The following is a 22,325-nucleotide window of genomic DNA, read 5'->3' as shown; positions in this document are numbered from 1 at the left end:
GCCACGTATAATCAGCATAGTAGTAGTAAGAGAACCCATGTGAGGAAATAACTTTCCCAAGAGAGTGAGTATACAGGGAGAAAAGATGAGGACCAAGTATCCCCTCCATGCTACCTGATATACTGTAAGCATCCTTCCAGATAGGAAACAAAGCATTCCCATGCTGATCCACAAATCCCCAAAGACTGCTGGTGGAATGAACTTACCCTGAGGTCTAAACAGCTTAGTCACCGGCTATCTTCAAATGACAGGTTCCTGAAACGCTTAAATTAGCACTTATATTCCCAGTTTGGTTTTATGTTATGTATATTTAAAAAAATGTGTCAATGGTGTTAATATATTTATTGATAGAGACTTCAAAGCACATTAGTACATTGCTCTGGATAAGGGCATCTACCAAATGCTGTAAATGTAACAAACATTAGCTATTGCTAAAAAAGCTAGTAACTAGTGCAGAATGGCCAGATTGGTTTGAGCTGACAAAGGATACAGTGAATCAAATAATCACTCATATGTACAAATGTAGTGGGTAGAAAAGCACCAATATTTTTATTGAATTTTCAGCATTACAGATTCTACCAGAACCAAAATCTCATCAAAGTAACCATCGTCCTCTCCCAGGCTTCTCTCTCTAAGGACTAACTCCTGGTATTGCTTCTGCAGAAGACCAAGAGATGTGCTCAAAGTAGGGTTCTGCAGAAACAGCGTCTGACAGTGGGGCATCAAGGCCAGAAGAGTCTGCAAAGCCTTCTCCCTCCAATCATGGTCCGAGCGGGAAAGAATTTCGGGCACCAGACTGCACCAGCCCTGCTCCACAAGCATGGGGAACAGTGGGATATAATCATATTGCTGGAAAGGTTCCTGATGAGTAGTTTGAGGATCTATACCAGTTTGAGAGATCATATCCTAGAACACAAAACACCATGTATTTATATAAATACAGGCTTTTTCACACAGTTATACTATGTTTATATATAATAATCAGATAACATAAAATCCATTCAGAAAAGTTTGCACCAATATTGACCTGTTCGGTAATCAGGTCATACAGCAATGTGATAATCCTCACACACAGAACTTCAGCTCCTTGTGCCTGGAAAAGCTCAACTAACACCTGCAATCCACCAAGCTTCACGAACTGACTTTGAGCAGGAGGGACGTGACGTAACAGACATGCCAATGCAAATAACACCTAATAAAAACGTGAAAGGTGATCAATTGTTAATGAGCTTTTCAACAGTGAAAATGCTGCTCTATGTATACGTGTAAAGATAGTTGCATGCAGTGCTACAAAATACTGGATGTCTTTGTGAAAATGGAATGTGATTTTTTTTTTGTTTTGGATCATTATTATTATGCAAAAGCTTGGCACAAAGAAGTTTGGGTTAAATTACGAATTAGACATATGTTTTCTGGAAAATCTTTCAACACTGTCTGTGCTCTTGTTAAGATGAAAGCCAGACATATCAAGGTTAAAAAACAGTATGTTTAATTTTTAACCCCTAAACCATACCCAAATATCCTGATCCCTATACCTATAGGGCTTAAACAGCAATTGATAGGTACAACTGATGTGTGACAAAGCAAATACAGGAAAAACATTTATACCCTACAGGTAATAACTATTAAGTGCTCAATACTGTTTTTCCTATTATGGGAGATAATCTACCCAATTTTCAGCTTTGTTGGTTAATGTAAATGTAAATCACTGACAGATTTGACGAGGAACTGTACACCTACAGGAAAACCAACATGGCAGAAATCTTAAGTGTAAAGTAAACAGCTTTACATAGTAAAAATATTCAACGTGTAAAATACTCAAAAGATAATTACCTTTTTCTTAACTGTCATTGGTCGTGGGGTTGCAAGCATAATCAGTAGCTTCTGTAAAGTGCCAGATTCTAAAGCCGCATCTTGGACAGAGGGGTTACTGAAAACAGAAAACCATCACCAGGCCATAACTAAATTACATGTAGTCTTTCATTTTAAATAGATATTTAACAATAGTAATAGCACCAAAAAGATATTTTGCTGTCATACCTAGAAACAGCTGATCCTAGTACAAATGCAGCACTTTCCTGAAGTCTAAAATCTGTATTGTTTAAGGCATCATTTAAAATCTCTATTCCACCCATTAACACCAGATTATGTGCATTATCCACCTAAAATACAAAATAAATAAAATTGTGATCTGCTTGATTTTACTAAAAATGCTATCATCATGGCTGATTAGAAATATTAGACATCAATTACCAAAATGCAAATACATTTCTTTAAATTTATAGTGCATCCAGTAAGTATTTACAGCGCTTCTCTTTGTTGTTACAGCCTTATTCCAAAATGGATTAAATTCAAAATTTTCTCAGAACAGGCCAAAAAATTTGGTCAAAAATTTGTTGAAACACCTTTGGCAGCAATTACAGCCTCAAGTCTTTTTGAGTATGATTCTACAACCTTGTCACTATTTTTTGGGCAGTTTCTCACATTCTTCTTTGCAGGACCTCTCAAGCTCAATCAGGTTGGATGGGGAGTGTCGGTCACAGCCATTTTCATATCGCTCCAGAGATGGGGTTCAAGTCTGGGCTCTAGCTGGGCCATTCAAGGACAGAGAATTGCCCCAAGCTAGGGTCGTTGGAGTACCCTGGAGCAGATTTTCATCAAGGATGTCTCTGTACATTGCTGCATTCATCTTTCCCTCGTTCCTGACTAGTCTTCCAGTTCCTGCCACTGAAAAACACTTCACTGTAGGGATGGTATTGGCCAGACGAGCGGTGCCTGGTTTCCTCCAGACATGACGATGGCTATCTAGGCCAAAGAGTTCAATCTTTGTTTCATCAGACCAGAGAATTTTGTTTCTTATGGTCTGAGAGTCCTTCAGGTGCCTTTTGGCAAACTCCAGATGGCGATTCTTCTGGAAGGTCCTGCTCTCCACAGAAAAACTGGACCCTGTCAGAGTGACAGTTGAGTTCTTGGTCACCTTCATGACTTCATGACCATCAAGGCCCTTATTCCCCCATCGCGCAGTTTGACCAAGCGGCACACTCTAGGAAGAGTTCTGGTGGTTCCAATGATGGCAGCCACTACGCTCATTGGGACCTTCAATGTTGCAGAAATTTTCGGAATTTATTCACTACATTGATTGGTGGACTCCAATCAATTTGTAGAAACATCTCAAGGATGAACAGTGGAAACAGGATGCATTTGAGCTCAATTTTCATGTGCGATGACAAAGGCTGTGAATACTTATGTACATGTGATTGTCATTTTTTTTTATTAATAGATTTGCAATGATTTCAAACAAACTTCTTTCATGTTGTCATTATAGGGTATTGTTTGTATAATTTTGAGGAAAATAATGAATTTAATCGATTTTGGAATAAGGCTATAACAACAAAATCTGAAAAAGTGAAGCACTGAATACTTTCCAGATGCACTGTATTTCATATCTCCAAAATCCTTTTAAAATTTTTATAATATATTAAATATATTAAATAATAGATTAATAAAATTATCACCTGATGAACAAGGTACTCCAAGTCAAGTAAAGCAGCAACCCGCTGTTCCATGGTAGTGTTAGTGCTGCTGAATTTGGACAACAGTTTACTCATAATCTGGACATCTGTTTCCACAAGCAAGTCTGACATGGCCAAGTCTCTTCTGAGTTCATCCATGGAGCGAAACAGTGTTTGTGAAGACGCTTTACCCTTATGATATTAAAAAAACTAAGTTAACTAAATTAAATAACTAACAATACATTTACAATAAATTGTTTTAAGCCATTAATATTAGAATACCTGCTCTGAGTTCCTTTTTGTACTGTCATCCACGCCTTTAAACTTCTTCAGAGCCTGTTTTAGCTCCTGAGATGTGAACAGAGGTGTCTGCTTGTTAAGCATTCCATGCATGCTTAAGGGAGAAAAGAAACATAGCTGTGAATAATTTGTATGAGAAGTCACTAGGAATCCTCTGCCTGGACACAATCATGACACATATTGTAATTTTGCCTAATTCACTGCTGTCAAAATTTTATACCCAAATCATAAAGACTGACACATATGTATGCACCTATTGTATGAAAGCATTCTAGCTACAGATGTATTCTATACACACACAGCATAGACAAAAACAAAGAAAAGCCTTGAACAATTACTGCAGTGACTAGTTTCAGCAACGTATGTGTCCATAAAAAATGAGATCAACCTGAATATAATGAATAATCTAAATATATATAAATTATAAACTAAATATAATGAGTTATTTCCATCATATATGGCTATGACTTATGGAATATGACTTTCTTTGTTCAGGTAGTATATTATATAATTCCTAATATCTGGTTGGCCCCTGTTTTGCTGCTAAAACTGCTCTGACCTATCAAGGCATCGACTCCCAGGAGAACATTGCCCAAAGCTTTGCACTGCCTCTGCCGGCTTACTTTCTTCGCCTAGTGCATCCTGGGGACATGGGTTCCCTGGGTGAGCGATGCACACACACCCGGCCATCCACGTGATGTAAAAGAAAATTTTGATTCATTAGACCAGACCACTTCCTTCCATTGCTCCTTGGTCCAGTTCTGATTCGGCAGAGGACATGGGTCAGAATGGGACTGGTCTGCGGCTATTCAGCCATAAACAGTGACCTTTTAATCAGAACCAGCATTAACTTTCGCAGCTATATATATATATATATATATATATATATATATATATATATATATATATACATACATACATACATACATATACACACACACACACAGTTAGGTCCATATATATTTGGACACAGGCACAAATTTAGTTTTTTTACGTATTTACCAAAACATAATCAAGCTATAGTTGTATAGGTATAGTGGGCTGAAAGTTACGGAAGCGTATTGCATTCTCTTGAGGAAAAAAAATCTACTCTGTTTTTCTGAATTAACGACTTAATTATTTCAGAATTATGAGATAATTTTTCAGGAATAAAAAAAATCTACTCTGTTTTTCCGAATTAATGACTTAATTATTTCAGAATTATGAAATAATTTTTCATGAATAAAAAGTTTTTTGCTCTGTTTTTCTGAATTAACGACTTAATTATCTCAGAAGTCGGTTCAACTGATCCTGGAGAAACACAGCAACGTCAAGCAGATCAGAATGTTCTTTTCGTCCGAACAGGCGCAAAGTCGACGCACTAATAACAATACCATTTATATTACTTAAAGACAGCAGTATCTCCCAATGTCTCAAACCCAAAGTAAAATAAAACTGGATTAAACTTGAAAGGCGGGACATGTTTACTTCAATGCAATCCACCTAAAATAGAGCTCCTGGCAGGATTTTGAGGGATCTCATTAATTCAGAAAAACAGAACAATTAATTTTTTTTTTTTTATGAAAAATTCTCTCATAATTCTGAGATAATTAAGTCGTTAATTCAGAAAAACAGAGTAGATTTTTTTCCTCAAGTGAATGCAATACGCTTCCGTAGAAAGTGCAGTCTCTACGGTTTAATTTGAGGGTATTTAAATCCAAATTGGAGGAAGGGTTTAGGAATTACAGCTCTTGAGAATAGCCAACCCCCCTTTTTCAATGGACCAAAAGTAATTGGACAAGTGAATCAAAAGCTGTTTCATGGACAGGTGTAGGCTATTCCTTTATTATTTCTTCATCAATTAAGCAGGTAAAAAGTCTGGAGTTGATTCTAAGTGTGGTATTTGAATTTGGAATCTGTTGCTGTGAACCTACATCATGCGTTCAAAGGAGCTCTCCATGAAAGTCAAACAGTCCATCATTAGGCTTCAAAAACAAAACAAATCTATCAGAGAGATAGCAGGGACATAGTGGCAGGAGTGGCCAGATCAACAGTTTGGTACAATAAAAAGAATGCAATGGTGAGCTCAGCAACATAAAAAAAACCTGGCCGTCCACGGAAGACAACAGTAGTAGATGATCGCAGGATCCTCTACATGGTAAAGCAAAACCCATTCACAACATCCAGCCAAGTGAAGGACACTCTACAGGAGGTAGGTGTGTCATTGTCAAAATCTAAGATCAAGAGAAGACTTCACGAGAGCAAATACAGAGGGTTCACCACAAGGCACATTTTTTTCCAAATTAGACTTTGCCAAAAAACATCTAAAAAAGCCTAACCAGTTTTGGAAAAGCATTCCTTGGACAGATGAAACTAAGATTAACCTTTACCAGAATGACGGGAAGAGAAAAGTATGGTGAAGGCTTGGAACAGCTCATGATCCAAAGCATACAACGTTATCTGTAAAACATAGTGGAGGCAGTGTAATGGCATGGGCATGCATGGCTTCCAGTGGCACTGGGTCACTGGTGATTATTGATGATGTGACAGAAGACAGAAGCAGCCGGATGAATTCTGAAGAATTTACTTAATCTGGGCAGACATATACAATGAATATACTGTCTGCCCAGATTAAGCCAAATGCAGCAAAGTTGATTGGACGGCACTGCAAAAGCAACCCAGGAGTTTTTTAAGGAAAAGAAATGGAATATTCTGCAATGGCCGAGTCAATCAACTGATCTCAACCCAATTGAACATGCATTTCACTTGCTGAAGGCAAAACTAAAGGCAGAAAGACCCATGAACAAACATCAACTACAGACAGTTGCAGTTAAGGCCTGGCAAAGCATCAGAAAGGAGTTAACCCAGTCTCTGGTGATGCCCATGAGCTCCAGACTTCAGGCAGTCATTGCCTGCAAAGGATGTTCAACAAAATATTAAAAATGAACATTTTATTTATGATTATATTAATTTGTCCAATTACATTTGAGCCCCTAGAAAATGGGGGGACTGTTGAACCCCTTGAATTAAAGCTGAACGTCTGCTCTTCAAATACATCTTGGTTTTTTCCCATTTACATTTTATTCTGGTGCCATACATAGCCAAAAGTATGAAAATTGTGCCTGTGTCCAAATACATATGGACCTAACTGTGTATATATAGATATATAGTTATATATACACAGTTAGGTCCATATGTATTTGGACACAGGCACAACTTTATATATATTTATTTATTTATTTATTTTCCCCCACAGTGGTGTGAAAAAGTGTTGGCCCCTTCCTGATTATTATTATTTTTTTTTTTTAAGAAATCACTTAAATACGACCTGACTGACAAAGTGAAGTAGACCAAATGATCCTCAAAAGCTACACATCATGCCGAGATCCAAAGAAATTTAGGAACAAAGCAATTGAGATCTATCAGTCTGGAAAAGGTTATAAAGCCATTTCTAATGCTACATAACTCCAGCGAATCACAGTGAGAGCCATCATCCACAAATGGCGAAAACATGGATCCGTGGTGAACCTTCCCAGGAGCGGCCGGCCGACCAAAATTACCCCCAGAGCGCAGCGATGGCTCATCCAAGATGTCACAAAAGACCCCACAACAACATTTAAAGAACTCTACCATAAGAAAGAGACTGGGCAAAAATGGCCTGCATGGCAGAGTTCCAAAACAAAAACTGCTGCTGAGCAAAAAGAACATACATAAAGGCTCGTCTCAGATTTGCCAGAAAACATCTTGATGATCCCCAAGACTTTTGGGAAAATACTATGTGGACTGACAAGACAAAAGTTTAACTTTTTGGAAGGTTTGTGTCCCATTACATATGTCGTAAAAGTAACAATGCATGTGTGCACCCATCTGTTTGTGACCTCAAGCTGAAGCAAACTTGGGTTTTGCAGCAGGGCAATGATCCAAAACAATGTAGCCACAATATAAAGACTGTGTCTGTTTCCTAACTAAGCTAAACAAAAAACTCTTAAAAACAAAATTTTTTTAGTAACATTATTAGCATAAAATTAGATCATAGTGAATGCACAGCCAGCACCTTTGTTCTGAATCTAGGTCTGCTAAATATAAGATCTCTTGCATCTAAAGCTCTTATTGCTAATGAAATGATTACTGATCAGAAGTTTAATGTTCTGTCTTTAACAGAAACATGGGTCAAACCAACCAAGTTTGTTGCATTAAACGACACAGTAATATTTCAGTAGTGAAATAAGGTTTATTGGATTAACAGAAAATGCGCAATATGCATCAAAACAAAATTAGACAGGTGTATAAATTTGGACACCCCAACAGAAAAATCACATCAATATTTAGTAGACCCTTTTTAGGAGAAATATCAGCCTCTAGATGCTTCCTATAGCCTGTAATGAGTGTCTGGATTCTGGATGAATGTATTTTAGACCATTTCTCCTTACAAAACATCTCCAGTTCAGTTAGGTTTGATGGTTGCCAGCATGGACAGCCTGCTTCAAATCACCACACAGATGTTCAATGATACTCAGGTCTGGGGACTGGGATGGCCATTCCAGAACATTGTACATGTTCCTCTGCATAAATGCCCGAGTAGATTTTGAGCAGTGTTTTGGGTCTTTGTCTTGTTGAAATATCCAGCCCCGGCATAACTTCAACTTTGTGACTGATTCCACAACATTATTCTCAAGAATCTGCTGATATTGCCACTCAATCCATGCGACCCTCAACTTTAACCAGATTCCCAGTACTGGCACTGGCCACACAGCCCCACAGCATGATGGAACCCCCACCAAGTTTTACTGTGGGTAGCAAGTGTTTTTCTTGGAATGCAGTGTTCTTTTGCCACCATGCACAACGCCCCTTGTTATGACCAAATAACTCAATCTTTGTTTCATCACTCCACAGCACATTATTCCAAAATGAAGCCAAATGTGCGTTTGCATACCTCAAGCGACTCCGTTTGTGGTGTGTGTGCAGAAAGGAAACTGACAGCTTATATCTCTGCGATAACTTTTTGTAGCCTTCCCCTAAACCATAATGTTGAACAATCTTTGTTTAAGAGTTTCATTTAAAGCCCTATTCGGCCGGGACTAGTTTTCCAAACGACGTTTGAGTTAGAATTTTTTCAGCCGACGTCTGTCATTTCATGTATGGATTCGGACGGGACTAACATCTCTGTGTTTATTATGGAGGTAGGAGTGTCTAAGTTTTACATGTGGGCGTTGCACAAGACCACATGTCCAGGATGCGTGGATTGCGTATGGTCAAATGACCGATCAATAGTAAAAATGGCGGTGAAAAAGAAAGCGGCACGACACTGGAGTTGGGAGGAAACATTGGGTTTAATTTCTGTTTGGAGCGAACCTACGTTTTAGTTTCAGCTTGAAAATTGTATACACAACCACAAGGTTTGTGAGGCAGTTTATAAATACTCTTACCTGAAACTGATATTACAGTAGCCAGTCTTAACAATTTACATGATTTGGCTCTTCTTGTTGATTTAATTTTTTTATTTCTTCGCATGGTAGCAAACATATTTACATCCATTACTGGTGTGCAGAAAGTACAAACTTGAATACCGGTGTGCTAGCGTTAATACGGTAGTTCACGTTGACCAAAACAGACAAGAAAACGCGTTTTGGAAAAAACATTTTCGGCAATCACAGACATTCACATTCAGACGGGATTAGATTTCTCAGAGGAGCGCCGATTTTGCTGAAAAACAGTAGGTAATTTGCTCTGGAATCTTTACACAGGTCGTGTGAGAAAAAGACAGACATGGCAGATTCGGACAGGATTAAAATCACAAAGTACGTCTTTGAAACTGAAATTTCTCTAACGACCCCCTGTAAAACTAGTCCCGTCTGAATAGGGCTTAAGAGTTGTTTTGAGGACTCCATGTTGCCACTCTTCAAAGTAGAGTCAACAACGACTTGCAACTGGCCACCTTAAATACCTTTTCTCATTATTGGATGCACCAGTCTATGAAGTATATATGCTATACAGTATATGCTACCCCATGGTACAATTGTTTATAAACATGGTATTAGCTTCCACTGGTATGCTGGTGACATGCAGCTATATGTTTCAGCCAACTCAGATGTGAGGTACCAGCTTAATAAGATTGAAGACTGTGTTAAGCACATCAGACAGTAGATGATTACTAGCTTCCTTCTGCTTAAATTGAGAAGACAGAAGTGCTTTTACTAGGACCACAGGCAGCCAGAAGAAAGCTCTGATTTCAGAGTAACGTTAGATGGTATTTCTATTTCATCATGTGCAGCAGTAAAAGACCTTGGTGTGATTGACACAGGTCTCTCATTTGAAGCTCACATAAATAATCTCACAGGTGTAGCCTTCATTCATCTCAGAAATAGTGCTAAATAAGAAATATGATGTCATGACATGATGCAGAAACACTAGTTAATGCATTTGTTACCTCTAGGTTGGATTTTTGTAATGCTTTACTGTCTAGATGTTCCAGTAGGAGCATAAACAAACTTTAGCTAATCCAGAACGCAGCAGCTAGAGTCCTAACTAGAATCATAAGATCTGAACACAATCACCCCGATCACATTATATTGGCTCCTAGTTAAATTTCACAAATATTATTACAAATATTACATTTAAATCACTTAATGGTTATACACCACAGTACCCTAGTGATCTTTAGTTTTTTATGATTTGTCACTCCTACTTCATTCAAAAGGTGTAGGCTATTTGGTAGTACTTCATATACAAAAGGCTACAACAGGGGTCAAAGCCAATTAGTGTTTGGGTCACAGTGTTTTAGTCCAGCCTGAAAACACCTTTGTTTAGTCTAGCTTTTTATAAATAGCTTTTCTTAGGTAAAGGAGCAGATCTGGAGTGTTCATGGACAGAGAGTTTGGTGAACTGGGATGTCTGGATGCTGTCGCCTTGCCACCCTCAGGTCGCTCAGGTTTGCTGACTGGAGTGGTGGGACGCTTTCGTCCAAGGAATCCCTCATGACTGTCACCTTCTGTCTCTTTTAGTTATGCTGTCATAGCTAGTCTTTCCGGAGTCCCTGTCTGCACTTTGCAAATAATGAACATTGTCCATTGTAGTGGAAATTTTAAATATCATGTGTTTTTATATAATTATGTGCTTTTACAGTATTCTATGTGTCAGACTAAGGAGAAATAACAAGAGGCCCTTGTCCCAGCCGTCAACATTGTACGTGCTATAAAAATGGGAACTTTAGGGGAGTATACGTGCATGTGCTCAATAAGAACTGAAAATGGAATGTGGCATTGCTGAGGTTATAACTCAAAGAGATACATCTTCAGTAACCAGGAAGGGCGCATGAACACACACACACCAGCGTGTGGCACCTGGCGTACAAAAGGGAAAGCTGAAACACTAGAATTTGCTTCTTCACTGTGTAGACTTTGTTTCTTATTTCTTTACTTCTTTGCTACCACCTCTGAGTCTGAGTGTGTTTTATACATCTAGATCAAAACTGCCACCACATCACCATCTGATTACAATCCTACCTAACAATTTTCTCCTCTTTTTTCACTGACCCATTAGTTTCTCAGGCGCTCTCAGAGTGCACTATTACAAACTGTTATAGAATTGGCATTATTTACATTTACATTATTTTATGTCCAGTGTCACCTAAATGAGGATGGGTTTCCATCTTCACCTGGTTCCTCTCAAGGATTTTACTTCCTATCATCTCAGGGAGTTTTTCCTTCTTACCATCGCCCCTGGCTTGCTCATTAGAGATAGATGTTAGAGATATATAGTATTTTAAGTTAATATTTTTTAATTCATTTTAAACTGTGTCAAGTCAAGTAGCTTTTATTGTCATTTCAACCATATATAGCTGTTGCAGTACACAGTGAAATGAGACAACGTTTCGCCAGGATCATGGTGCTACATAAAGCAAAGACAGGGCTAGGACTTAGTAAGTAGTCCTAGCCACATAAAGTGTAACTGTGCAACCTGGTGCAAACAGTGCAGGACAAGACAGACAAGACAGTGCAGGACAATACAAACAAGACATGCAGGACAAGACAGACAAGACAGTGCAGACAAAAGGTTACAAGACAATACACAATCCTACCTAACAAAAAGACAATACACAAAAGACAGTAAACAAAAAACAGCGCCGACCGACCAGTGTCAATACTATATGTAAATACTGTAAGTTCAGACAATATTGTGTGCAGTAATACTAGAATGAACACAGTTTCTTAGCAGCAGGTCCCTGAGATAGTGTATATGTTTTAGGGCTGGGCGATAAAACGATGACGATATGTATCACGATAGACACGTGATCGATAGCGATAAAAAAATGTGCTCAATAAGACGTTTGATATTTTTTATTCTTCGTCGGAAGAAAACAGAGGTTGCGAAGCAAGTTTGGTTGCATTAAGGCAAGTTGCGTAACACTCGTTAGGCTCGTTATCCAATCATGTAACAGTATCCTTTTGGTTGTGCCATATCGTTGTCTCGTGCTGGTGCTGGATTCCTCTTCAGTAACCGGCGACTGATAAGCAGAAAATGAGCCGCAGTGAGCGAGGAAACTGTAAATAAAAGAGGAAAAGTCAGCGCACCAGTATGGCAGTATTTTGGATATTATAATTAGGGCTGAAACGATTCCTCGAGTAACTCAATTACAAAATTATTTGAGGCAAATTCCTTTGCCTCGAAGCCTCTATTAATTCATTTTAAAACTCACGTCACGTTCTTTTGCAATTATTTTGTGTGTGCGTGTGTGACAACGCGCTTAAGTAAAGCAGGAAACATGATTTCTTCAAAGCGCAGGGCAAGCCTCAGTTCTGAGCATGTTGTTACCTTTTTTCGTTGCAATCACATGCTGATTTAAAGACTTTTAAAAGCACACACGATGAGAGAGAGAGATTTTTACATTCTGATTAATAAATATATGCTTAAAGCACTCGGTGTGAAACCATGCATGGCCTCTAGTGCCAAGAACCTGTCCGTTTTTTGCCTCTTAATTACCACAAAGCATTCCAAATTAGACAGTAAAGGTTTGTTATGGCTGAGCTGTAGATTTTGAATCTTTTAGTTCTGAAAGTTAAGTTGCATGACTTAAAGGCAGTATTTTTGTATTATTATTACTATTTGTTTTAATGTATGCCTTAGTTTTGATAACTTTAAAAAAGTAATTTGAAATTTTTTTTTTGTTTGTTTTTGCATCTCAGAAAAGGGTTCATTTAAAACCCAGAATGTTTGTCACTTAAATGTAATTAATTCTTCTCAGTCAACTTTGTCATTGTTCACAGTAAAAGTACAGATAGGGAAACAATGGGTAATATCTAAATGCTTATTTTTGATAGAAAATACTGTTGTATGCATTGCATAATATGCATTTAAAAAGTTCATTTTTCTAAAAAAGGAAACCAATTAGTTATTCATTTTAAGAGACCCATCTTATTTACTCTTGTATATTTAATATTGCTCTTTAATTAAGCAAAAATACATTTTATCAGATTATTCAATCGTTGAAATTTTTGGTAGAATACACTATTATTAAAATATTCGATAGCTACAGCCCTAATTATAAGTCTACGAAAATATACTTGAATAGTTCAACTTCAAGTATGATTAGAGTAAGAATAACTTGAGTTACTTTTTCATATTTCTGCAGGTTTTATATTTCAAACAACTTTACTGTTCGGTATCAGGTTTGTTTTTTATATTACAGTAGTCTACCTCAGTTTTATTTATGTTCAAAAAACACTGCACATATTTTAAAACACTTTATTCACCAGAAGGTGAACAGCTAGTGTTTATGTTTATATTTAACACATTGCACTATTTTATTACACTTTATTAAGCATTTCTTTCATTTTCTTTCATTTTGCACCTTAAATGTTAAGAGATAATTGTTAAGTGTGCATTGTGACTTTAGACTTATGTTTACGTTTTAATTATATGAGTTTTCCTCTTTGTTGACAGTTCTGTCTTAATAATTGAAGGGATTACGATAAGAGGAAGGTTTAGCTTAAAATAAAAATGTTTAAATGTAATATATTTTTCTCCTGGTCCTTATTTTAAATGGGTCATAAAAAAAAGTTCAGTAATTATCGATATCGACTGATATGAAACACTGATATTGTGATACAGTTTTCGGCCATATCGCCCAGCCCTGATATGTATGTATTTATTTATTTCTATTTTTTTGCTGCTTCTATACTTCTATAAAGCTGCTTTGAGACAATGTGAATTGTTAAAAGCACTTTTCCAGCCCACAGAGCAACATTAACTCTTTTTCTGAAGTCCTTAGACATCTCCCTTGTTTTTGCCATGACCCACTTCCACGTCATGAACATCAGACTTATATCTCTGTTCTTTATATAAAAACAGACACTCACAGGCACCTGATAAAATCTTTAAATAAAATAGACACTCACAGTAGGGTTGCCACCCGTCCCGTGAAATACGGAATCGTCCCGTATTTACAGGCAAAATGATGCGTCCCGTATCAAATCAATACGGGACGCGATTTGTCCCGTATTTTACATAGGTCCACATTATACAGCATCCCATGCAAATCACCCCACCCGCATTGTGTGGAGACGCGTCCTATTCTGCCCCTGATTGGGTAATACTCGTTGCCATCGTTGGTTTGATTGGTTTGTTTTAGGGTTACGGGCCAGTTCTTTCGACAGAGTCAGAGTGACAGAAAATCCATATGAAACGATGGCATCTCCAGATACTCCCCCGCGTCCAGCTCTGATCTTTTCTAGAATGGCCAACAAATGGAGTGACAGCAGGAACAGGTGCTCTGTGGAGCTCATTAGGAGTGAGCTCTTGATCACTTTTAACTTTGAGCAGTCCTGTTCAGAGTTTTACTGTAGCTGTTTGAAAGACAAACAGCTTCTCAGTGCTGCACGGAGTCACAAGAAGTACACTTATAAAAGAAAGTAGGCCTGACATGCTCCAATACTGCACACTACTACTTCTGGTCCGCTGATATTCACTGATACACTGATATACATCCACTGATGTTATGTTCATGATGTTCATGGAAGATCTTTTGCAAATTTGCAAGTTATAATTACTAAGTTATGGATCTGTTAATTTAATAATAAGTTAATAAAATATGGTTCAGATCTCACAAGTTCCTCCAAAAGCTTATTTTTTGTGTTCTCAGTCACACTTTATTGGCGTATATTTATTATTGTCATAGCTGTGTATTCAATATGACCACTTAAGTTGTGATAGTGAGAGACTGAGTGCATCTGTTCACACTGATTTCAATAGCAGATATCTTATTATAATGTCCATTGGTATCAATCTTAATATTTTTATGAATACATGTTTTAAGTTTTGATATACCACCACTGGCACGCCATCAGGACTGTGGTCATTGTGGCCCCGAGGGGTGTGGCCCCCACTGCGGCAGGCGTCCCTTATTTTTCTGTATTGAAGGTGGCAACCCTAACTCACAGACACCTGATCTTGAAATTACTTTTGCCTCTCAGTCATGTGGAAAAATTAGGACACCCAATGAAAGCCTATTTTTTAATAAATAGTTAAACATATTGGAATTTGATCTTCATTTTAACAATATTGGAAGATTCAAGTAATATAACTAAACAAATAAAACGATTTATGATCTATAAAAAAATTATTGTGAGAAATTGTAAGGGAAAATTCTTGTGGAAAAAGTAAGGACACACCCCCAAATTTATTTGTACTTAATTTGAATAAAATTACCTACGGGTGTATCACATCAGGTGCAAATTATTAGAACATTGTTACAGATTTTGAGGGAGGGTTGAACCTCAAATATTTAGTTTGGTTTGCTCTTAATTGTTGAAGAGAGACATGAAGAGAGACATCACCACGGTGAAATCCAAAGAGCTCCCAGAGGCCTTCAGAAAGAGCATTGGTGATGCTTATGAGTCTGGTAAGGTATACAAAAAGATCTCAAAATAATTTGTAATCAGCTATTCCACTGTCTGGAAAATCATTTACAAGTTGAGAACATTTAAAAATGGTCAAAAAAAAAATGGTTTTAAAAATGGTTAAAAACCAGGTCAGGCCATCAAAGCAAATTCACCCCAAGTACAGACTGCAAGATGCTTAAAGATGTCTCCAAAAACCCTAAAAATACCATCACAGGACATAGAGCAAGCTCTTGATACAGATGCATGAATCTACAATCAGAAAAAGACTGAACAGCGATAATTATCATCGCACGTGTGGAAGGAGGAAACTTTTGCAGTCTAAGAAAAGCATGAGGGCAAGACTAATGTTTGCGAAAGAATACAGAGATAAAGGCTAAGACTTCTGGAATAATGCACTTTTGACAGATGAATCTAAAATTAAATTCTTAGGACACCATAACAGAAGGCATGTTTGGCATAAACCAAATACGGCATTTCAGCAAAAGACCCTCATGCCAACTGTGAAACATGGAGGTGGAAGTGTTTGGGGATGCTTTGCTGCAACAGGAGCTGGATAGCTCATTATCATAGAATTACTACTTACTACCACAGCAGCCAGCACAGTTTGATCAAAATATGCATGGCAGATCATAATCAACCAAAGTTTTGCTCAGGTACTGTGGTGCGAGACTATTTAGTATTTTATAGATCAGTAGTAGTATTTTACAATCAGTGTGGAATTTTATTAGGAACTAAAGCAGTATGGATAAAATAGAGGTGATGTGTTCTAGTTAGGACTTACTGCATTATGACTTAACTGCAACATAGGAAGGAAGTAGAACAGTGAGCTTACAAGGGGCTGAGGTCAAGAAGTTGCAGGGGTTTAAGTATTTTTTAGTCAACCGTCCAGCGCAACGTGGAGTGTGGAAAAGAGGGGAAAACTGCTTGGTGGAGATAAAACGTTGTTAGTCTTACCATATTACTACTAGTCACTAATAAAATATTGTATTTCCATACCTCTTTCTACCCGGCAGGTATTCTTCATCTCCAAGCTTGACCTCTCTTTGCCCTGTCTGAAGATTTAACCTGACATGAGAGCCTGCAGTAACAGCTTGACCTGTAACAATGTGAATACATACAGTATACAATAATGTGTTACTATGAGAAATACTCTCTAAACTCTAGATATATTTTCTAGCCAGAAATGACTACTTCTATTAAGTTTCTTCAGTCACAGGTTGCAACTCGTGGTAAAACAACGTCCCCAGTTTGTAAGCAGCATTGAACATGGTGGCCAGCTCCTCAACAAGTGTGAAAGGGGGTAGGGCCACTGCATGGCTGTACATTTATTTTAACTAGAAAATACTTATTTTCCCTTAATTCAGCTCAGAGATAGCAGCATCAGCACAACTCCGGCTTTTTCTCAGAATCCAAGTGAACCAAAAAAAATCAGTCACATATTACATATCGTCGCTGTCGGGCAGAAACCTCGTATGTCCAAATTTTGTCAATTTCAGATTTTTTTCACATATCGATGCTATTGGTCAGTCCCTCACGTGGGTCTGTTATTTTTACAAGTTATTAACCAATCTAAAGCCTTGAAAATAGTTTGAGCGCAAATCTCTTAACTCCATTGGACACTTCAACTGTCTGAGAAACCTCGTAACTCCACCTCTTCTTCACTCCACGGGAGAGCTTCACGACATATTTCTCCTCAAGATTAAGAGTCGCAACGAATCAACATATATTAAAGTGATATCTAAAGTGATTTTCGTGGGGCTCAAAGAAAAAAATCTTGACCCCCGCTAGTTCTGGTGCTCGTCTGAGGACAGGAATTTAGTGCAAGACAATCCACTGCAACACGGACTAAACCCTGTGCATTGCAGATAAGATAGGATTGTATCTTACAATGTCAAGGCAAACCGTTATGTTCAACAAGTAGCTGCCTTTGCCATCATGCTCATCACTTTAAGCAAGCTGGCTGGCTTTTTGCCTCGTTATTATAGGTAAACATGCCATATAACGTAGTGAAACGATAATTTGACTTTTATTAATTTTATTTTTTGGGTGAACTATTCCTTTAACTATGATTTTATCTATGTTTATCTGTGTTATTAATGTATTTTAAATATCTATTTATTACTGCTTAGTATACATGTTCATTGACATTTTAAAATGTTTTTTATAATATAATATTTGAATTAAATTGAATGTTTTGGACATGTTTTACCACTATTAAATTATTATTTTTATTATTATTTTACTGACTTTAAGTCAGCCTACTTATAGACAATGCCTCTCTTGGCACTGTGCATGTAAAACACTGTTTTTTGGACACTAACAAGTGAAAATAGTTAGGTTAGATACATTTGAGTAGGCCTGTTTTGTTAAAAATCGATAGTATTGTAATGCTTCTGTGCAGAAAGAAACCCGTGAGCCACAAAGGTAAGTTTGCGAGATTAGACTAATTTCCACCTATTAGACAGCCTAATCAGCTTATCGTGTTTTGTATTGCATCACTTATAGCTCTTAAACCTTTAAAATAGAGTTTAATAAGATGTATGTAACTACAGTCATTAGCTTTGGTTAACTATTGAAGCCTTGTCTCTTGTCAAAAGGCTCAACGTGACCGCCGACTTTATCGAACATTGCTGGCAGCAGCAACGTCTGTGTCCGTACCATTCTTATCAATGACAGCATAATCTCGTATCTCCCTGCTCCCAAGTCATAAAGCTTGTATCTCTGATAAAACGTGACTTTGGGAAAATGTTGTGTTAATGTTGGTACACAACAGTATATGATAGCAATATAAGGTATAATAACAACTTTAACGATACAATGTTTAGTAACTCAAAAAAAATACGCCGTTTTTTTAATTTCCTGAAAAATAATGGTTTTGGAGATACGAGGATTCCGCCCAACAGTGACGATATGTACATTACATGTGAAATACCTTTCCCAGATCAGGAAGTTGTGGTCAGAGCTGTAAGGCAAGCTGTAAGGCAAGCTGTAAGGCAAACTGAAAATCAACTGAACAATTAGGCAAGAAAGGGTTAGACACCACAACGGTTTCTTTGTCATGATGAAAGGTTAATGAGATTATTTAAAACAACAAGAGCTTTTTTCTTGGAACCATGTGCTGATTTTGGCCCAGTTATAGAGAGACTGATATGTATGGAATTAATTAGATTGCTACCATTTACCAAACGATCCACAGCTACCCGACTATACACAGGGACCTTTGACAGTGGTGCTTGCACTCTTTTCAGTCTGTTGCTAAGATTATCCACATAAAACAGTATTAAGAATCAAGCATCTATAAACTGTTCAATTGATACATTTGTGTAAATTCAGTTGTTACTTTGTCTAGAGGATGCTCATTCAGGATTGTACTAAATAAAGAAATAAAATGCATTTTGATGACCCCACTAAAATTATTACAATTTTGCAAATTCTGCAAGGTCTATGTATAACTGTCACCTCAACTATATAGAAACTTTATGAAGAAAAAACCTTTTGCATTTTTGCCACTTTATAATGAGGCAGATGGGTACAACAACAAAAAAAATAAAAATAAATAAATAAGTAAAAATAAATAAAATAAGATAAAAGTAATTAAAATAAAGGACAAGACAAGGGAAACCAATACCAACCTGCTTTGAGAATCTGCCACTTGCTACTATCTACCACATCCAAATCCTTAGGATCCTGAGCATCCTCTGCTTTATTAAAATCATTCCCATCCTCTTTAATTGTGAGGGCTACAGGAAACTGCACAATGCAAAGAATTCATATGTAGTTGTATGTACACATTATATAGAACACATGGAATAACATGAAAAAAAAAATGCATGTTCAGAGTTGCATGTCCATCCTCAACAAATCTGTAATCTGTACTGTTATACAAAAATAACTCCCACCTTTATGCATCTTGAACATCCAATTAAAAAATATGGATTCCTCCCCCTTGCTGCTGTAACAGCCTCAACATTTCTGTTAAAGCTTACCACTTGGTTTTAGGATTTGTTCCCATTCTGCCTCAGGAGCATTAATTCTGTCACTTATTTTGAACATGAAACGTCTTTTCATTAATCTTAAGCTAAAATATGCAGTCTGGATAAGGCACTCTTCAAATCTGAGACAGCTGGAGCAGTTTGCTCACGAGTTGTGGGCCAAAATACCTGTCGACAGGTGCAGAAGCCTCACTCAGAGTTAAAAAAAAAATCACTTGATTTTAGTGATTGTCTCAAAAGGTTGTGCAACGACATATTAAGGGTACCATAATTTTCGTCTAGGCCAATTTTATTAGTTTATTTTTTTAAATGCATTTGTTGAACCACAATTTAAACACAATGTCTGATTTTCATTAGTCATTTTTAGTAAATTTTCATTTATTACTTTTGTCAGTTTCAAGTTATTTTAGTGACGATTGTGGGTTTTTCTTTCTTTAAATGGTAGGGTACTAACCATTTTGTCCATGTGTGCACATGGTGCTAAAATTTTATTTATTTAATCCCACCAGAGGTTTCTTTTTGGTGATATTTTGGTTGTTATTGGGATTCTTGATGTCATCTGTGGTTATTTGTTTGATATATTAGTTGGTGGTGCATAGTTATTAGTTCGTCTCTGACAAATAAAAACAGAGAACTAAAGGAAGGTGTACTTTCTTTCTTTTTTATCACAGAATGTATGTGTAAGCTGACAAAAAAAAATAATATTGCAGAAAATAATTCTAAGGTGGTGCATCATGACTACCAAACAAAGAAGTTTTTAATTGCCATAATTGTGCACACATGTTCAGAAGCAGAGGCAATGTGAGCTGCATTGATCACACACTTTCTTGACTATCCTGTGTACATTTGCAAGATAGTGATAGATTGTTGATAAATTCAGTTCTATTACTGAATTCCTATGCTTAGTCTAGCATGTCATGAGCATGTACAGACTGAAAGGGCTCCCACACAAATAAATTAACAAAAAAGCTGATTATACGTTTCTCTGGCAACCCTATTTGTAAAACAATAGATCACGTTTGGTGTCATCAACCATAGACTGTGGACCCCTATTGTAAGTCTTTGGCATAAAGAATCAATTACATATTCAAAAAAAAAATCAATTACCATAAAAATAAAAACTCCTTAAAAATTAATTTGATGTATTGGAAAATGCTGGGGAAGATATTACAATCAAGTGGATTTGGAACTTTTTCAGCTTTCTCTTTCATTTTAAAATACCAGTCACACAAAAGGAGTATTCATTTGTTATTGATTCAATCTCTTCAGGTACATGCTTTATAAAGGGTATATATTTAACACTGTTCTTTCGAATTGGCCTCATCTTATGTTTTTCACGATTTAGCTCTTAAAGTTTATTTAATTATCCCACTCTTAATAATACATTTATGAAATTAATATAAATTCATTTAATTTTTGAGAACTCTTTCAAAGAGAACTTGTTACCATGAAGCCTGAAATCATCAAGCCTCTTACAGGTACTCTTTAACTTTATGGTTTTGCTGACTGAAGTGACACTACAGTATTTCCCCCACAATGAATAAATACGTGACGTGATACTCACCTTATCAGTGTGGGCAAAGAAAAACACATTTAAGTGCACGATGAATCCTATGACTATCCTGAAACTAACTTTCATTGTGACTGATAACTATAGGAGTAACGGTAATTTAAAATTATTTTGCTGATGACTGCAGAACTAACAAAAACGTTAAGCATTACAAGAAGAATATATATATATATATACCTAGCTATACCGAAAGAACAGTCTAAATGTTGTTGTTTTTTTTTTTGCTACAAGCCACGCAAAAGGCTACAAGTAAAGCTCTTATTTCTTTTCCTCGTCCATCTTCTTCGTCCTCTTTTATTACGATAATTTATTGTGCTTTACCGGCATTTACCGCACTAATATGTTTATGGGAGAGTGTTCTTCTTCTTCTTCTTCTTTTAATTTTTATTGGCGGATGGCAAACCAACTTAAGGTGCATTTACCGCCACCTACTGGACTGGAGTGTGGATCGCATAATGGTTCGGAAGTTTGAAAATAAATAAATAAATAAATAATAATAACTATATGTTAAATTCTATTGATCAGTTTTGTTTGTTTTAAGAAAATAACTAACTCCTGGAATATCCTAGACTGTTTTGATTAATTTCCTAATAGAACCTGAAGAGAGAAATCATTTATACCAAACGATCGTAGATGGGAGAGTGTCTTTCAAGTGTCACGGTCTATGTTTGAGACTTACGGTTTTATTCTTCTTTTTACACCACCAATAGTAAATGAGGTATTCAAGTCCATGTTTCAGTGTCGATCTATCTTTATCAGAACATAACAAGGACATATATATTTTTGGGGGGGGAAAGATCACGCTTAAGATATATGCACAGTTACAACAATCCGATAAAGTGCGTGGTAAGTTTCTATGTGTCCTGAGAGTACCAAGCCTTTTGTTATTGTGCATGTTTTTCTGGGTTGACCTTTTTTTGTGTGTCCACTGTTTTGTGCCTTTGCCTTAACTGTGATATAATGTTTGTTGATTGCCTGACCATTGCCTGTTCATTCATTTTGAGATTGCCTGACATTTTGGATTTGTTTGTTAAACTGTCATTAAAGGTTGTTAACATGCATTTGCATTCACCTC

At 36.9% G+C, this 22,325-nt stretch overlaps 1 protein-coding gene across 1 annotated transcript; it reads right to left on the bottom strand.

Moving 5' to 3' along the window:
- Positions 1-525: 525 nt before the first annotated feature.
- sil1 (SIL1 nucleotide exchange factor) lies at positions 526-21,617 on the bottom strand. Its single transcript, XM_060884998.1, has 9 exons — positions 21,245-21,617; positions 19,321-19,438; positions 16,685-16,784; positions 3,795-3,906; positions 3,516-3,704; positions 2,041-2,162; positions 1,834-1,930; positions 1,028-1,192; positions 526-906 (listed from the first exon to the last, which is right to left on the bottom strand). Exons 1-9 carry the CDS (start codon positions 21,317-21,319, stop codon positions 550-552), a joined length of 1,335 nt encoding a protein of 444 aa, XP_060740981.1. The 5' UTR covers positions 21,320-21,617; the 3' UTR covers positions 526-549.
- Between the last annotated feature and the right edge of the window lie 708 nt (positions 21,618-22,325).

The sequence above is a fragment of the Tachysurus vachellii genome, chromosome 13 (assembly GCF_030014155.1).
Source record: "Tachysurus vachellii isolate PV-2020 chromosome 13, HZAU_Pvac_v1, whole genome shotgun sequence".
In the NCBI taxonomy this organism is placed as follows: domain Eukaryota; kingdom Metazoa; phylum Chordata; class Actinopteri; order Siluriformes; family Bagridae; genus Tachysurus; species Tachysurus vachellii.
This window is presented reverse-complemented; position numbering and strand designations above follow the sequence as displayed.

Coding starts and splice junctions, on each gene's coding strand:
- sil1 (XM_060884998.1), bottom strand. CDS start 21,319: ATGAAAGTTAGTTTCAGGATAGTCATAGGATTCATCGTGCACTTAAAT. Junction 19,439..21,244: donor TCTTTGCCCACACTGATAAG/GTGAGTATCACG, acceptor TGCATTGTGCAG/TTTCCTGTAGCCCTCACAAT. Junction 16,785..19,320: donor GTGGCAGATTCTCAAAGCAG/GTTGGTATTGGT, acceptor ACATTGTTACAG/GTCAAGCTGTTACTGCAGGC.